Source organism: Lissotriton vulgaris, chromosome 9 (assembly GCF_964263255.1).
Source record: "Lissotriton vulgaris chromosome 9, aLisVul1.2, whole genome shotgun sequence".
Classification (NCBI taxonomy): Eukaryota; Metazoa; Chordata; class Amphibia; order Caudata; family Salamandridae; genus Lissotriton; species Lissotriton vulgaris.
In genome coordinates this window covers 561,975,159-561,987,887 of record NC_141697.1, presented here as the reverse complement: position 1 = coordinate 561,987,887, position 12,729 = coordinate 561,975,159, and the positions used below count along the sequence as shown (strand labels likewise).

General features: G+C 46.3%; 1 protein-coding gene across 1 annotated transcript in view; it reads right to left on the bottom strand.

Annotated features, from left to right (window-relative positions):
* The window catches only part of PYGM (glycogen phosphorylase, muscle associated), a 138,220-nt gene that overhangs the window by 35,272 nt on the left and 90,219 nt on the right, over positions 1 to 12,729 (bottom strand). Inside the window, exons 12-14 of the mRNA XM_086938092.1 lie at positions 8,132 to 8,246; positions 5,104 to 5,205; positions 4,692 to 4,839 (exon numbers count right to left, since the gene is read on the bottom strand). Of these exons, the coding sequence (XP_086794218.1) occupies positions 4,692 to 4,839; positions 5,104 to 5,205; positions 8,132 to 8,246 (365 nt within the window). The remainder of the gene's footprint in view (positions 1 to 4,691; positions 4,840 to 5,103; positions 5,206 to 8,131; positions 8,247 to 12,729) is intronic.

The following is a 12,729-nucleotide window of genomic DNA, read 5'->3' as shown; positions in this document are numbered from 1 at the left end:
TTACTAGGGACTAATAGGGAAGCTGAGGTTGTTAATGGTGAAACCGTTTTAGAGAAGAGAGAAGAAGCATTGGAACAGGGGGCCTGCACACTACAATTGAAAACAAAGAATTTTCCCGGTAAAAAGTGGGGGTAACCATGTCGAAAGAGGGACTTTCTCATAGTAACTTGTAGAATGGGGAATAGGGAGAGCTGCCATGCCGCAGATTGTTGCTGTTCCACCACTGCAGACAGCAATGGGCACTGGCACTTGCCGATAATAGATCTTCCCACTGACCCCTCTGCTTGGGATCAGTGAACCTCAAGGCAGGCTTGTGGCTGCAGCATGTGGGGCTTGGTGTGGGGGTACTGTGGTGATACAGGAAGCCATCATACCAAGCAAGTGCATAAAGGTTCTGTCTGAGAATTGACAATTTGGCTGAAAATGAGGTGAATGCTGCTGTAATGATAGCACTTTGTTGGCTTTGGTAGGCTTTGCCTGTGACCGAGTTTAGCACTGCCCCTAGCAAGGGCTGGATTTGGAGGGAGTTGCAGGTAGGATTTGGTGTAATGTATTGTAAACTAGAAGTTGTGTAGGAGTGATATGGTCCGAAACTAGTTATTTACCTGTAAGAATAGGTTTGCAGCCTTAGATTCACATGCCTGGTTGTCTGATAGGCAAGAATGCTTATTAGTGCTCTTGTTCAACCAATCGTCGAGGTTGGGGAAACCATGGATTCCCTGCCACTCTTCTTATTTGGGGAACTACTGCTAGACACTTTGTGAAGACCCTTGGAGCAGTGGTGACACTAAAGGGGAGCACCCTGAACAAGTAACAATGACCACTTACCATTAATCATAGTTAGCACAAGTGGGAGGCATGAATAGGGACGTGAAAGTTCGCATCTTTGTGGTATAGTTCCGCCATGTAATCACATTGTTGCAGCAGAGGAATGACATCCTGGAGAGTGGCTATATGACTTGTTCAGAGAGGATGCAGAGATTTTGGGTCCTTAGGTGCAAGATTGGTTCGGAGGACGCCGTCCTTATTGGGGATGAGAAAGTAAAGAGAGTATACCTTTTGCCCCGCTGGTGAGGAGGCACTGGCTCTATGGGCCATTTTTGGAAGAACATTTGTGCTTCTTCCTGTGTAAGTATGTGATGGCAATTGCTGATTGTATGGTTGCAGGTGGGAGTGGGTGTGAGAAGTTCTAGGTAGTAGCCGAGGTGAACCATCGCTTGGCTGGTGCGATTTCCTGTCTGCAAGGGAAGAAATCCTGCAGTCTCCCTACGACAGATGCTGTGTGATATGGGGATTGGGGGGGGGGGGGGGGGGGGGGGGAGAATTAATGTTTGGAAGTAGAGGCACCTTTTGCAGACCCTCCTTTGCCCATGTCCTGTTGTTGTTGCCCCTGTATGCACCTGTATGCACTGCTGGTGTACCCTGGTGACACCTGCTGATGGCATGACTGCTGCGGTTTCTGATATGAGGGGTAGGATCTGGTTGAAAGGACCCCCTGGGTGATGGCTTCGGTAGAGTTGCTTTCCTTCTTGATTTTCTTTAATATCTGATCAACCTTCAGAGTCAAACAGTTGTACTCTATCGAAAGGCAGGTTAAGCACTTGTTGCTGGACCTCCATCTCGAACCCTGAAATGGGGAGCCAGGAGTGGCGTCTAAAGAGGACACTGATGTTGACCTCACCAGATACAGTGTCTACTCTGTCAAGGGTGCAGTGGATGGTGGCACAGAAAATTGATGCCCCTCTGCGACTATTTGTTCTCGCTTCTTATTTATTTCTCTGAGAGAACCTGGACTTATTCTTGCATCTTGTCCCACTAAGTCTTGTCACAGTGAGAAAGGAGGCCGACAGAGGGGCCATCCTCCGGCAAGAAGCGAGCTGCTACCCTTTTACCAGCCTTAATCAGACTCTTGCTCTTCTAATGGGACGGAGGAGCGTTCCCTGTTGGCGAAGCCCTACTCACTTGCACGCTGTATGGAAAACCAGGGAGTCTTGTGGAACATGACACCTGATGTAGCTTGGGTCACTAGGAGAACATTTGTATTATTTCTGTACCTATGGTGTTGATGGACTCCTCGAATGTGTCAGGAGTGATCTGAGCATACCCTTCAACACTGGGAAGAACGTGACAGTACTCTTGGAATAGTCTTCTTCGTGGAGGACATGCACATCTACCTTGTGGAAAGTGGCCGCCGGCTAAATCACCTCCTGGTATGAAAGTTGTAGTCTGGGGGAGATGCCCTACCATGATGCTGATCCAAGTCTGGATCCCCCAGAGGATCAACTTCGTAGTGGTCCCATGGGTCATCTGTGGGTACTGGGTTGAATGGTGCCTGAATGATTCAGCAGGGCCGGAAGGGTTGCCTTTCTCATAGTCAAATGGTTTTGGCAGCACCAGTGGTTTCAGAGTCGATGGAGGCCTGGGGATGAGGACTGGCCTCAGTGCCAGTGTTGAAGGCTTAAGGCTTATGAATGAAATTATGCATCAACGGCTTTACAGGGTCAATGCCTTAAATCTGGAGCTACATCTGCTCCAAAGCCCTTGGATGTTGCAGAGCAGAACTCGAAGGCAACAGAGGCCCCTAAAGGCTGGGAAGTGGTCGAAGGGATCAATGCCCGGCACCCTGGAGGACGGTGCTATGCCTGATGTGGAGGTATTTCTGTGAGGGCCGGAGGTTTGAGGTGAGCAGGACCCCTTCTTCCCTCGGTCTGAGTCATAAGTAAAAAGTCACTTCTGGACAGGGCAACGGTTGATGGTATGGGATGCTCGAGGGTCAAAGTACTCACCTTCCTCGAAGTGGAGCAGGGCCTGTTCTCCCAAGATGTCCGGGGTGTAGTCAGAGGCTTGCCATTGTATTTTCTGCGTGGCCCACCTACTTTTCCTTCAACACCAGAATGTTTTCTTCGAGCAGAAAGTAAGGCAGGTTTGGCATGCAGTGTCGTCGGGAGAGGTGCAGAGGTTGCAAACCTCGTGGTAATCAGACCATGGATATTTAGCATGGCATTTGAGACAGTATTGAAAAGGCATACATTACATCACAGTGAGTGCATTCTTTGTGGGAAACTTTTCGAAGAAGAGCGTCCGGCCCCCAAGAAAGCCACAGGCCCTAATGGTCCGAAGTCCATACAAAGTCGGTCACCGGAGGCAGTAGTCATGGAGAATGCTGACAAAAAAGGCTTTTTTATCCAAATATCAGAATCAAATTACACTGTCTGGGCCCAAACTTAACCATGGAACGCATCGAAACCTGGAGTCCCAGTAGTGCACATCCAAACCAATGGCAGAAAACAAGACAGCCTAACATGGAGTCAGTGCCCTAGTGCATTGCCATCTGAGTGAGGAGTCGCAGTGAATCTTGTGACTCGAAAGACTTTGCTTGAAGAAAAGCAACTTGCAAACATCAGAGCCCTACGCTAGATGGAAGTAGTATGCAGAGCAACACATGCTACAAATCATACGTTACCCAGACACACCAAAAATAATCATACACTTTTCTTTTAGATAAGTCTCTGCTACAGAGGTAGGGAAACAATCCATGACTAAGAGAGGACTACAACAACACAGACACTTTCACCACAAAAAATACCTGTTAATCCTATTTATAGCCAGAGCTTTAACGTGTGCTGGACCATATTGCAAAGAGCAGTCCCCAGAGTCTTTCAACAGTATCCCTAGATGGTGAAGGGGAGCAGGCAGGAAGAGTTGCACTACAGGGCAGGAAAGAAAAAGGCAATGGAGCCTGAATTTCTTCCTTCATTTTCATGAGCCCAATGGTTAAGTAGCTGAAGCGTCCAACCAGAAATGAGATGCACAAAGGCAGACAAAGAGCAGAAACCTGCAGAACTGGCCATGCTTGAAGAAAGCTGGAGAGTACAGTTGCAAGGGAAAACTGAAATCCACACATGAGGAACTCATGGGAATCGGGACGAGATTGTGCAGAAGGGAGCAGATATAGCAGAAGCAAAGGCATATCTGTCACCTGCAAGAAGATAACAAGAACAAAATGTGGTCATATTGCCACAAAAGCCAAAAAAGGCAGGTCAAATAGTACTATATTTTTGAGAAGGGATAATAGGTCTCATGAAAGTGACATGCTTGCATCAAAAGTGAGCTACCACTATGAGCGCAGGGTTCAGCCTTGATAGTACTTTGCTACATCTATTTTCTCAGCATACAGTTACCTCCCTTATTTTAAAGTAAAGTAGCACCGCAACACACTCATTCCTCATCACCTAAGGATTAACAATTTCCACCCTCTGGATCTGCAGTCCTCTCACCACCCTTAGGTGTTTTGGCACCATGAGGACTGACAGTTTGAGGTTTCATTGAACTCTAACTCCATGCCCTTCAATTAGTAAGACTAGGACAGAGTTACAGCTGCCCAGTCCACGCCGGACTCTGTTATTACACCTTAACAATGTATTCAACCTTTGGTGTCACAAATCTACATTTCTTTACTTTCGCTATTGTTACTGATCCACTTTCCTCCAATTCACTCCTGGGCCGATGATCAATTCCTTCTGGTACCACTCTCTCCTCACCTGTCTGGTGTCACTGTTTCACAGTCCTCCACCTTTCTCCAATATCACCATTCTACAGACCTCTCTTGCCTCCAAAGTCACCATCCCACAGTTCCCTCCTCCATTATGTGACAGGGTTTCCAGTCCCATCTTTTGCCAGGTGTCACTCACGATTGTACATGGTAATGACATGGAGACAGTTCAGCAGCTGCCTCTTGTACTCATGGATTCTCTTCACGTGGACATCGAACATGGAATTTGGATTGATCTTCACCTTGTATTCTTTTTCCAGGTAGACTGAGAACTTCAGCTTGTTCTCCTGCAGGAGACAAAGAAGTCATCACTTGCTGTCCAACACTTCATTAGTCTTTTTTCCAACAACCTTGCTTAACTTTCATGCAGGCGTTAGATCCCCATCCCCAACTTAAAAATTGTCACTACTCTAGCCCCATGACTCCACAGTTGGTGAACAAGATGTGCACCAGGGCTTGGAGGCTCTTCGCTTAATATTACCTTGGCAAACCAGCCTAATGCATACCCTCTTTGCTCCCAATTCCTGTACCCCCTCAAACCCCGGTCTCACCTGCTTCACTTTAGCAATATCCCGGATCAAGGCTTCATCGTTCACGAAATCCCGTAGTCTCGTTAGCTGATCAAGATCAGAGATGTACTCCTCACCGATTCGCTGGAGAGGCAATCATACCGAAAAACAGAGTTATAAAGAGACGGACTACCCAGACATGGTGCCCACTCTCACAAACCCTGCAAATGCTCATCCATGGAGTGGCACATTACTAATTAGATTTCAATGAGCAACATCCTTCCTTTCTGCCACTTTCCCCTTCTCCAGCATAAAAGATTCAATAATGAGAATGGAACCTCATCAATGCATTCCTTGCATGCAAGGGTCCCCATATGACACATTTGGTGTTATCCGGTCTTCTCTTTTCACAAGTCTACAACCAACTTCTTCTTGCTAAACAGTGGAGTTGATGGTAAGGAGTGTTTAATTTGAATAAAATCAGAAGGAAGAAGTTGACCAACATCCCCCAATACCACTTTAACATATGATATCTGTTTGGACAGGAATGTCCTCATTCACGATTGAAAGGAGAGAGAAAAAGGACTAAACCTTTGTCCTCCCAATTGAGATTCCACACCACAAATGAAAACCTAGGCTTTAAGGAATTGCTAACATTCCAACGCAAACAGAAAAATCTCTGGGAAATGTAAGGCCCTCACCGACATAGGCAGGCTCTACCATTATACGTGGAAGCAAAGCAAGGGTTTATGGTAAAATTGTACCTCTAAAAAAATGGGCACTTGCCAGAGTAAAACAACCATTAAAACTATCTAGGGCTATCCAAAAATTATTTTATTAGCGGATGTCCGGATAGAGTTAAAAACAGAAAAATGGATGATAACGAAGGATTATCTATCACTCGGTCAGCCTCATGAACGTCAACACATTTTGGTCGTTCCTCCTAGTGCACAACAAGTTAGTGGCCTTCGTCAAGACAGGATTGTCCCCAGCAGTGTAAATGGGGATGTAATTCTGGCCAGAGTGCCCCATTGCATGTGAAGCTGGAGGTCTGGCTTTTTCTTTGGCCATGGAGTCAGGCCATCTAGCCTGTGTGCAAAGACCTATTCTGTTCTGTACCCTATTGGTCAAGAGATCTGGGTTAAATCCATCATTCTATTGCTCACCATGCCACCCCAATTTAGACCTGGCCATATGCAAATCAGCCTTGACCCTGTGCCTCATGGGAACAGTCCATCAATTGTGTGTCTTTTGATATCCTCATAGTGGCCACTGAACTACTGTCCTTGGCCTGAGTGCATCATATAAAGTGGTGATTGAAGCATACAGTGTTTTCTGAATATTAGGTATGACCACAAATTTTTCCTCTGTGTCAGAGAATGCAGCCTACTGACCCCTTTCATGCAAAATGCGGATTTATGTGATTCCGCAGAACCCTGCTGCAACCTCCGCATGCATATCCAGTGCATTTGTGTGCAGTGAATGTGATGCATATATATAATAGTAGGACTTGGTATGTGGTATGAGCCTGAGAACTGGGCCCAGCAGGTTCGATTTCGAATGGCCCTGGTTTAGCTTGCCACAAGATAGAGGATCAAAGCAGCTTCCACACACAGTGGAAGTGTATTGCCTGCATTCCTTAACCAGGAGGGTAGAAACCGAGACATGAGGGAGGATGGAGACAAAAAAAAAAAAATAATAATAATAATTGCGGACCTAGTTAGCAAAGGGCTGCTGATAAGTTCTTCCTGAGCACTATTATTTTGTAGACAGCACAAGTGAGTAGTGGAATAGAAGAGTCTGCTATTAAGGCGAGGGCATTCCTAGCCAATGCCTGTCCTTTAGCATCTACCCGACTGTAGCGTCAGGAAGGCTGATGACATTAATCTCCAATAGAACTGGCTGCGAGAGCTATCAGCCAGCACAAAAGCAATTCCTGAGCAGCAGCCAGGAAATGAGGTTTGAAAGAGAACCTAACTGGTTCTGAAACCTTAGACAGTGGATCCACTTTCCGTCTGGAAATGGATATAAAAGTGTGATTCAAAACACCCACTTTGTTCCAGTTCAAAGTGGCTCTTGACCAATGGAGTATTTTCCAGAGGACTCTGAGAGCTGCTGTCTCACCTGGGCAATGTCTGCCAGCCTCCCAGAGGTACAGTGACATCACGCAAAGTCTGTTGTTTGTGTTGGAGGGGCTGATGAATTGCCTACTACCTACAAGCATGCTGGTCTGTTGAGAGAGGGAGGGAGAGTGTCTGGTCGTGCAGCAGGAGAATCTTAGCATGTGCAACACCCAGAGGAAGCAGGCTAAAACAGAAAGCAAAGCCATGACTGACCTGTGCTGTGAGATGGAGCCCACTAGAGCTGGTCTGCCATGTGGCTCCCCAATCTAGGGTCTAGCACTATTTTTATCCTATTCAGTGATCCAGATCTAAACTCCATATTTTGACCTCCATTACCAAACTGTTCATGTGAAAATCCAAAAGATGTTCAAGTGAATCTTCAGAAACACTTGGAAAAAACTTGGAAAACTCCAAGATTATTTGGAGGGCACAGCAGCAGAGGTCTGAGCTCATGGTTTTCGTATGTGGTCTTGAAGAGTGCACTTCTGCCAAAATCACTCAATGGCACCACCTAGGACAGTAAATTAGCTGAAAGGTTTTCTTTGGAAATGTTTCAAGTTGCTCGCTGAAAGAGATTTTGGTTCAGTCATCTAAATAAGATGCAATAGTGCATTCTGGAGAATGGTGTGGAAATACATTAAATGGACCTGTCCAACTTGTACCAATTTAAACAATATCAGCCACATATGCTCTACCAGAAACCTGATGAATCTCTTACTGGTGTCAAAGATCAAGGTTCCTGTCATTTACATCTCTAAAGTAACATCCAACCTGCCAATACACCAATCTCAGCCTCGGAAGCCCATCTTCAAACTTGAAAGACCCTCTGCTTATCAGATCAGTTATCTAATCAGCAACATATCTAGGGAGTGGGTCCCTAAGTGGTAAGTGTTGGAGCAAGACAAGAAACCAACACTCTATAGATCTGGAAGGAATAAGAACCTCACCTCAGCAAGGACGTCCGCCAGGCCTGGGTTGCACAGAACCAGCCAGCGGCGTGGGGTGATACCATTGGTCTTGTTCTGAAACTTTTCTGGGTTCATTTCATAGAAATCCTTAAACCTGCAATGCAAGGAAAAGGGAATTAAAACAGTAAAAATGTCTGACACAAAAACAGAACGGATAAGTTGGAATCAGGAACCTTTTTGGGTGTACAGCCAAAACGAGGAGAACCAGAGCAACAACAAGCACAAAGTGTTGAAAACGTATCTGAATTGGTAATCAATCAGAATTTCTAAACAAGTTGTGTGAGCTGCTAAGTGGTAATTTTGTCACCAAGGGGACTGGAAACTGTGCTCTGCCATGATCATGGAGATTTAATGAGAAACAATCAAAAGTAAATTACATTTGTTGGGATGACACTATGGTAAAGATACTGAAGTGAGGAAGTATGGGGTATAGAAATGTGTTCAGTGCATTACATTATAAATTCAGTGTGTGGCTAACAAAAGCATTGCTGAAAACAAATTTGGGAATCTTGAAGCCTATTTCACAGCAGGTCCGGAATCAAATTTAGGTTTCCCAACTGCAGTAACAATGGGTAAACTGGACACTAGAGAACCCTGAAATACCCATAAAAACTGAAAGGAAAGCAGACTTCAATTTGAAGATACGGTTAGCTTTAGGGCAGCATTTGTTATACAGTACCCCAACACAGAAACTGCCTCTACACTTAGGGGCCGAATACGATATATGGCGGAAACCCTCGCCCGACAGACTCAGAATCAGGACCGACCGACTTGCGGTCAGCGGTTCCGACCGCCGGATTACGATGTGACTGAACACTGTTCGCTCAGAGTCCCATTGTTCCCTGTAGGAGTTTGTGTTCCGCCCGACAAACAGCCGTAACACAGGCTCCTATGGGAAAATGGGGTGTTTGCAGAAAACCCTCTACCCTGTCGCAGGCACCACACAGTGCCTGCCACACAGTGCAGGGGTTTCCGGGGGGGTCCCTCAGGTACCCCGTCGGCCATCAACTGTAGACTGCAGAGCATAGGGGCCCTACAAGGGGTGTCCATAGGGGTGTACGATGCGGTTCCGACCGGCACGGATACTCCGCGAGTCGCTCAGAACAGATTCGGAATGACCGCATGGTTTACATTCCAACCGCGAACATCGTAAATTGGGCAGTCGAAATGGAAACCTACGAAGTTGGTCAGAAAGGCTCCGATGCGGTCGAGGAGTTTGACTGTAGGGAGGAGGCTTTCCGCCCGACATCGTAATGAGCGCCATAGTCTGAAAGTGAAAGGGTGCCTGTGGTTAAAAAAATAAATGAATCAAGTTTATGACTAAAGGAGCATCTTGCCGAGTGAGAGTCTTAATAGAATTCCAAAGGCGAGAACACAGGCCCTGATAGCTGTCATCGCTTGCCATTGAGAATTTAAAAGAATCTGGAGAAAAGGGATTGGTCAGCATACGGCAGAGATATGAAGGAACGTGCACAAATTGTGGTCCAGAGGTAGCAGGGAGCGTACCCTTTCAGCTATTTGTGTAGAATGAAGAGACACTGAATTACAGCCCCCAATGGCAATTGATCAGGAAAGCTCAGGCACCGGAGACATGATGTGTCTTCCTAAGTCCCAAGTGAGGCAAATCTCCACAGAGAGTTCTCTGCAGCTGCGCAAATTTACCTGTGGAAAACAGCCAGGGAAGCCAGTTACAATATCCCAGTAAGACATTATTATGATATGGCATAAGATAATTGGCATGAAGCAAAAAACCTATTAAATGAACGAAGGATACAACATGATGGTTTTACAAAGTGGTTGGCTTTCATAGACAGAGTACGACGACAGACACACTTCTCCATTTTGATATTAATGATATGGTGTGGCTGAAGATGGTTCGAGGTGACAGAGCAGGCACTGCCAAGTAAATATTGGGTTTAATATAAAAAACACATGAAGCCATTTATGTCCTTATTAACCTGCAACCAGTACCAAGCCATCCAAGCTTTGATCTCCGTGAGGAAGAAACGCGTTACTTACCTGTAAGAGCAGTTATCCAGTATTGGTGTCTTTCATAGATTCACATGCCTGAATCATTCCCCGTCGTCGAGACGGGAGCCTCCGGTACATAAAAATGTAATGTCCTATAAACATACATAGAGAAAAATAGGCCTAAGGGCCTCACCTTAGTAGCCTATACTTGTCCTTATGTAAAAAGGACCAAACTCTTAGAGCCAGCCAATCAGCTATCACCTCCCTCTAGAACCTTCCTGGCAGGAGCCTCAGTCTCTCAGATTTTCGTACGCACCAAGCTAGGTAGGCGTAATACAGGTATAGAGAACGTGAGTCCTTCCAGGGGAGGCGGGAGGGTTGCATGTGAATCTATGAAAGACACCAATACTGGATTACTGCTGTTACAGGTAAGTAACGCGTTTCTTATCCAGTATTAGGGGTGTCTTTCATAGATTCACATGCCTGAATCAGAGTAGTTAGCAATACACTATGCACATTTCTGATGTAACCATGCCATATAGTCATTTCAGAGAATACACATTTTACCCTGTGACTTCGAAACATTAGCATACATCAACATATCATAATAGAAAGATGTGCATACCAGGATGGCGGGATGTTGGAAGGCTCACCTCACCTGGCCCACTGCTGCATCCTTCATAAGCTCAGCCTCCAGGCAGTAGTGTCTGGAGAAGGTGTGCGGGGACTTCCACGTCGCCGCTCTACATATGTCCAGTATCGGCACTCCAGCGAACAGCGCTGCTGATGTGGACATTGCTCTGGTGGAATGGGCTTGAACATTAGCACCCAAAGGCCGTCCGGCCCGGTCATGGCAGAATGCTATCGCCGAGGAGATCCACCTAGAGATGCTCTGCTTCGTCAGAGGCCTACCCAACCTTGGCCTACTGTAGGCCACAAATAGGTGTGACGACTTTCTGAAGCCTTTTGTTTTATCAATGTAAAACTTCAGACACCTTTAGAGGTCCAAGGAGTGTAGCGTCCTTTCCGCTGCGGTTGTAGGGTTCGCAAAGAAGGAACGTAGAACCATTGGCTCATTAAGGTGAAAGTCTGAAGGCACTTTCGGTATGAATTTTGGATTTGTCCTCAGCACCACCCTGTCCTGTTTGAACTACATGAAGGGTTCCTGAATGGATAGAGCCTGTAGCTCGCGGACTCTCCTGGCAGATGTTAGAGCGAGCAGCAAAGCCGTCTTCCATGAGATGTACTTGATGGATGCTCGGTGAATGGGCTCAAAAGGGTGCCTCATGAGTTGGTTGAGGACTAAATTGAGGTGCCACGCTGGTGGAATCCTTCTAGGTCTTGGGAAGGATCTATACAGTCCTTTTAAGAATTGCTTGATAAGTCTATTAGACCAGAGGGAGGGTCCCTTGTAGGTCCTGGTAAATCGTGAAATGGCTGCCAGATGCACCTTTATGGATGCGTGAGCCAATCCTGACTGTGCCAAGTGTAGAAGATATGGCAATATCTGTTCGGGTGTGATAAGGAGTGGTCTCAGGCCTTTCTCTAAACACCACATGCAGAATCGTTTCCATTTGAGGGAGTATGTTTTGTTGGTACTGTCCGCCCTTGCTTTTGCCAGCACCTCCCTGCAGTCCTGTGGGATGTTTAGATGACAGAACTCTGTGCTCAAGAGCCAGGCCGATAACCTGAGCGATTGCAGGTTCGGGTGTTGCACCTGCCCTTTGGACATAGTCAACAGGTTCGGGTACTGCTTCAGACGAATCGGTGTCCTGATGGAGAGGGGATGAAGATCCGAGAACCAGTGCTGCCTTGATAAATAAACAAGAAGAATCCCACTTCCAGTGTGCACCACAAGGATGGGGAACACTCAGTGTTGTGTAAAATACCCCTCACACATCAACAGGCCCCTTGGGGTCATGCTTCATCATCGGGGTCTTCGCATCCCGCTAAGGGGATGCAGCACGCTACGACCTGCGACTACGCGGGAGCGTTGACAAGGTTGACTATGTGTGGTGTGTGTTGAGTGCAAGTGAAAGGATTAATGTGAGTGAAGGGAGTGGTGAAAGGTTAAAAAGTACCTGGCTAGTGGGTGATGCGAAAAAAACTTTATTCCGTACCCCTAGCTGGTGCTATTAAAAAGGTGTGCAAAAAACGAGGTTGGTTGTCTTAATTAGGGACAAAACCTCTGGTGTGCGTCGACATGTTTCGGTACAGGTGTACCTTCTTCAGGACGGGGCACAACTTCCCAACCCTACTCACGTTTTTCTATATAAAAAATGTTATCTTAATTATCTAGAAAGTGATAACAATCTTAGGAAGGCTACAATGTGCCTACAGCGGTTCTTTCGGATCATGCAATTGCATGCCTCATGGTCATTGTAGTGTATTGCCTCATGAGCAAATCCTGGACATCTAGGTAGGTGGATCCACAATGAAATCCGCCTAAATTGGCCTCCTTCTACCACCCTGTGCTGCGCAATAAATGCCAATTTAGGCGGATTTCATTGTGGATCCACCTACCTACCTTGATGTCCAGGATTTGCTCATGAGGCAATACACTACAATGACCATGAGGCATGCAATTGCATGATCCGAAAGAACCG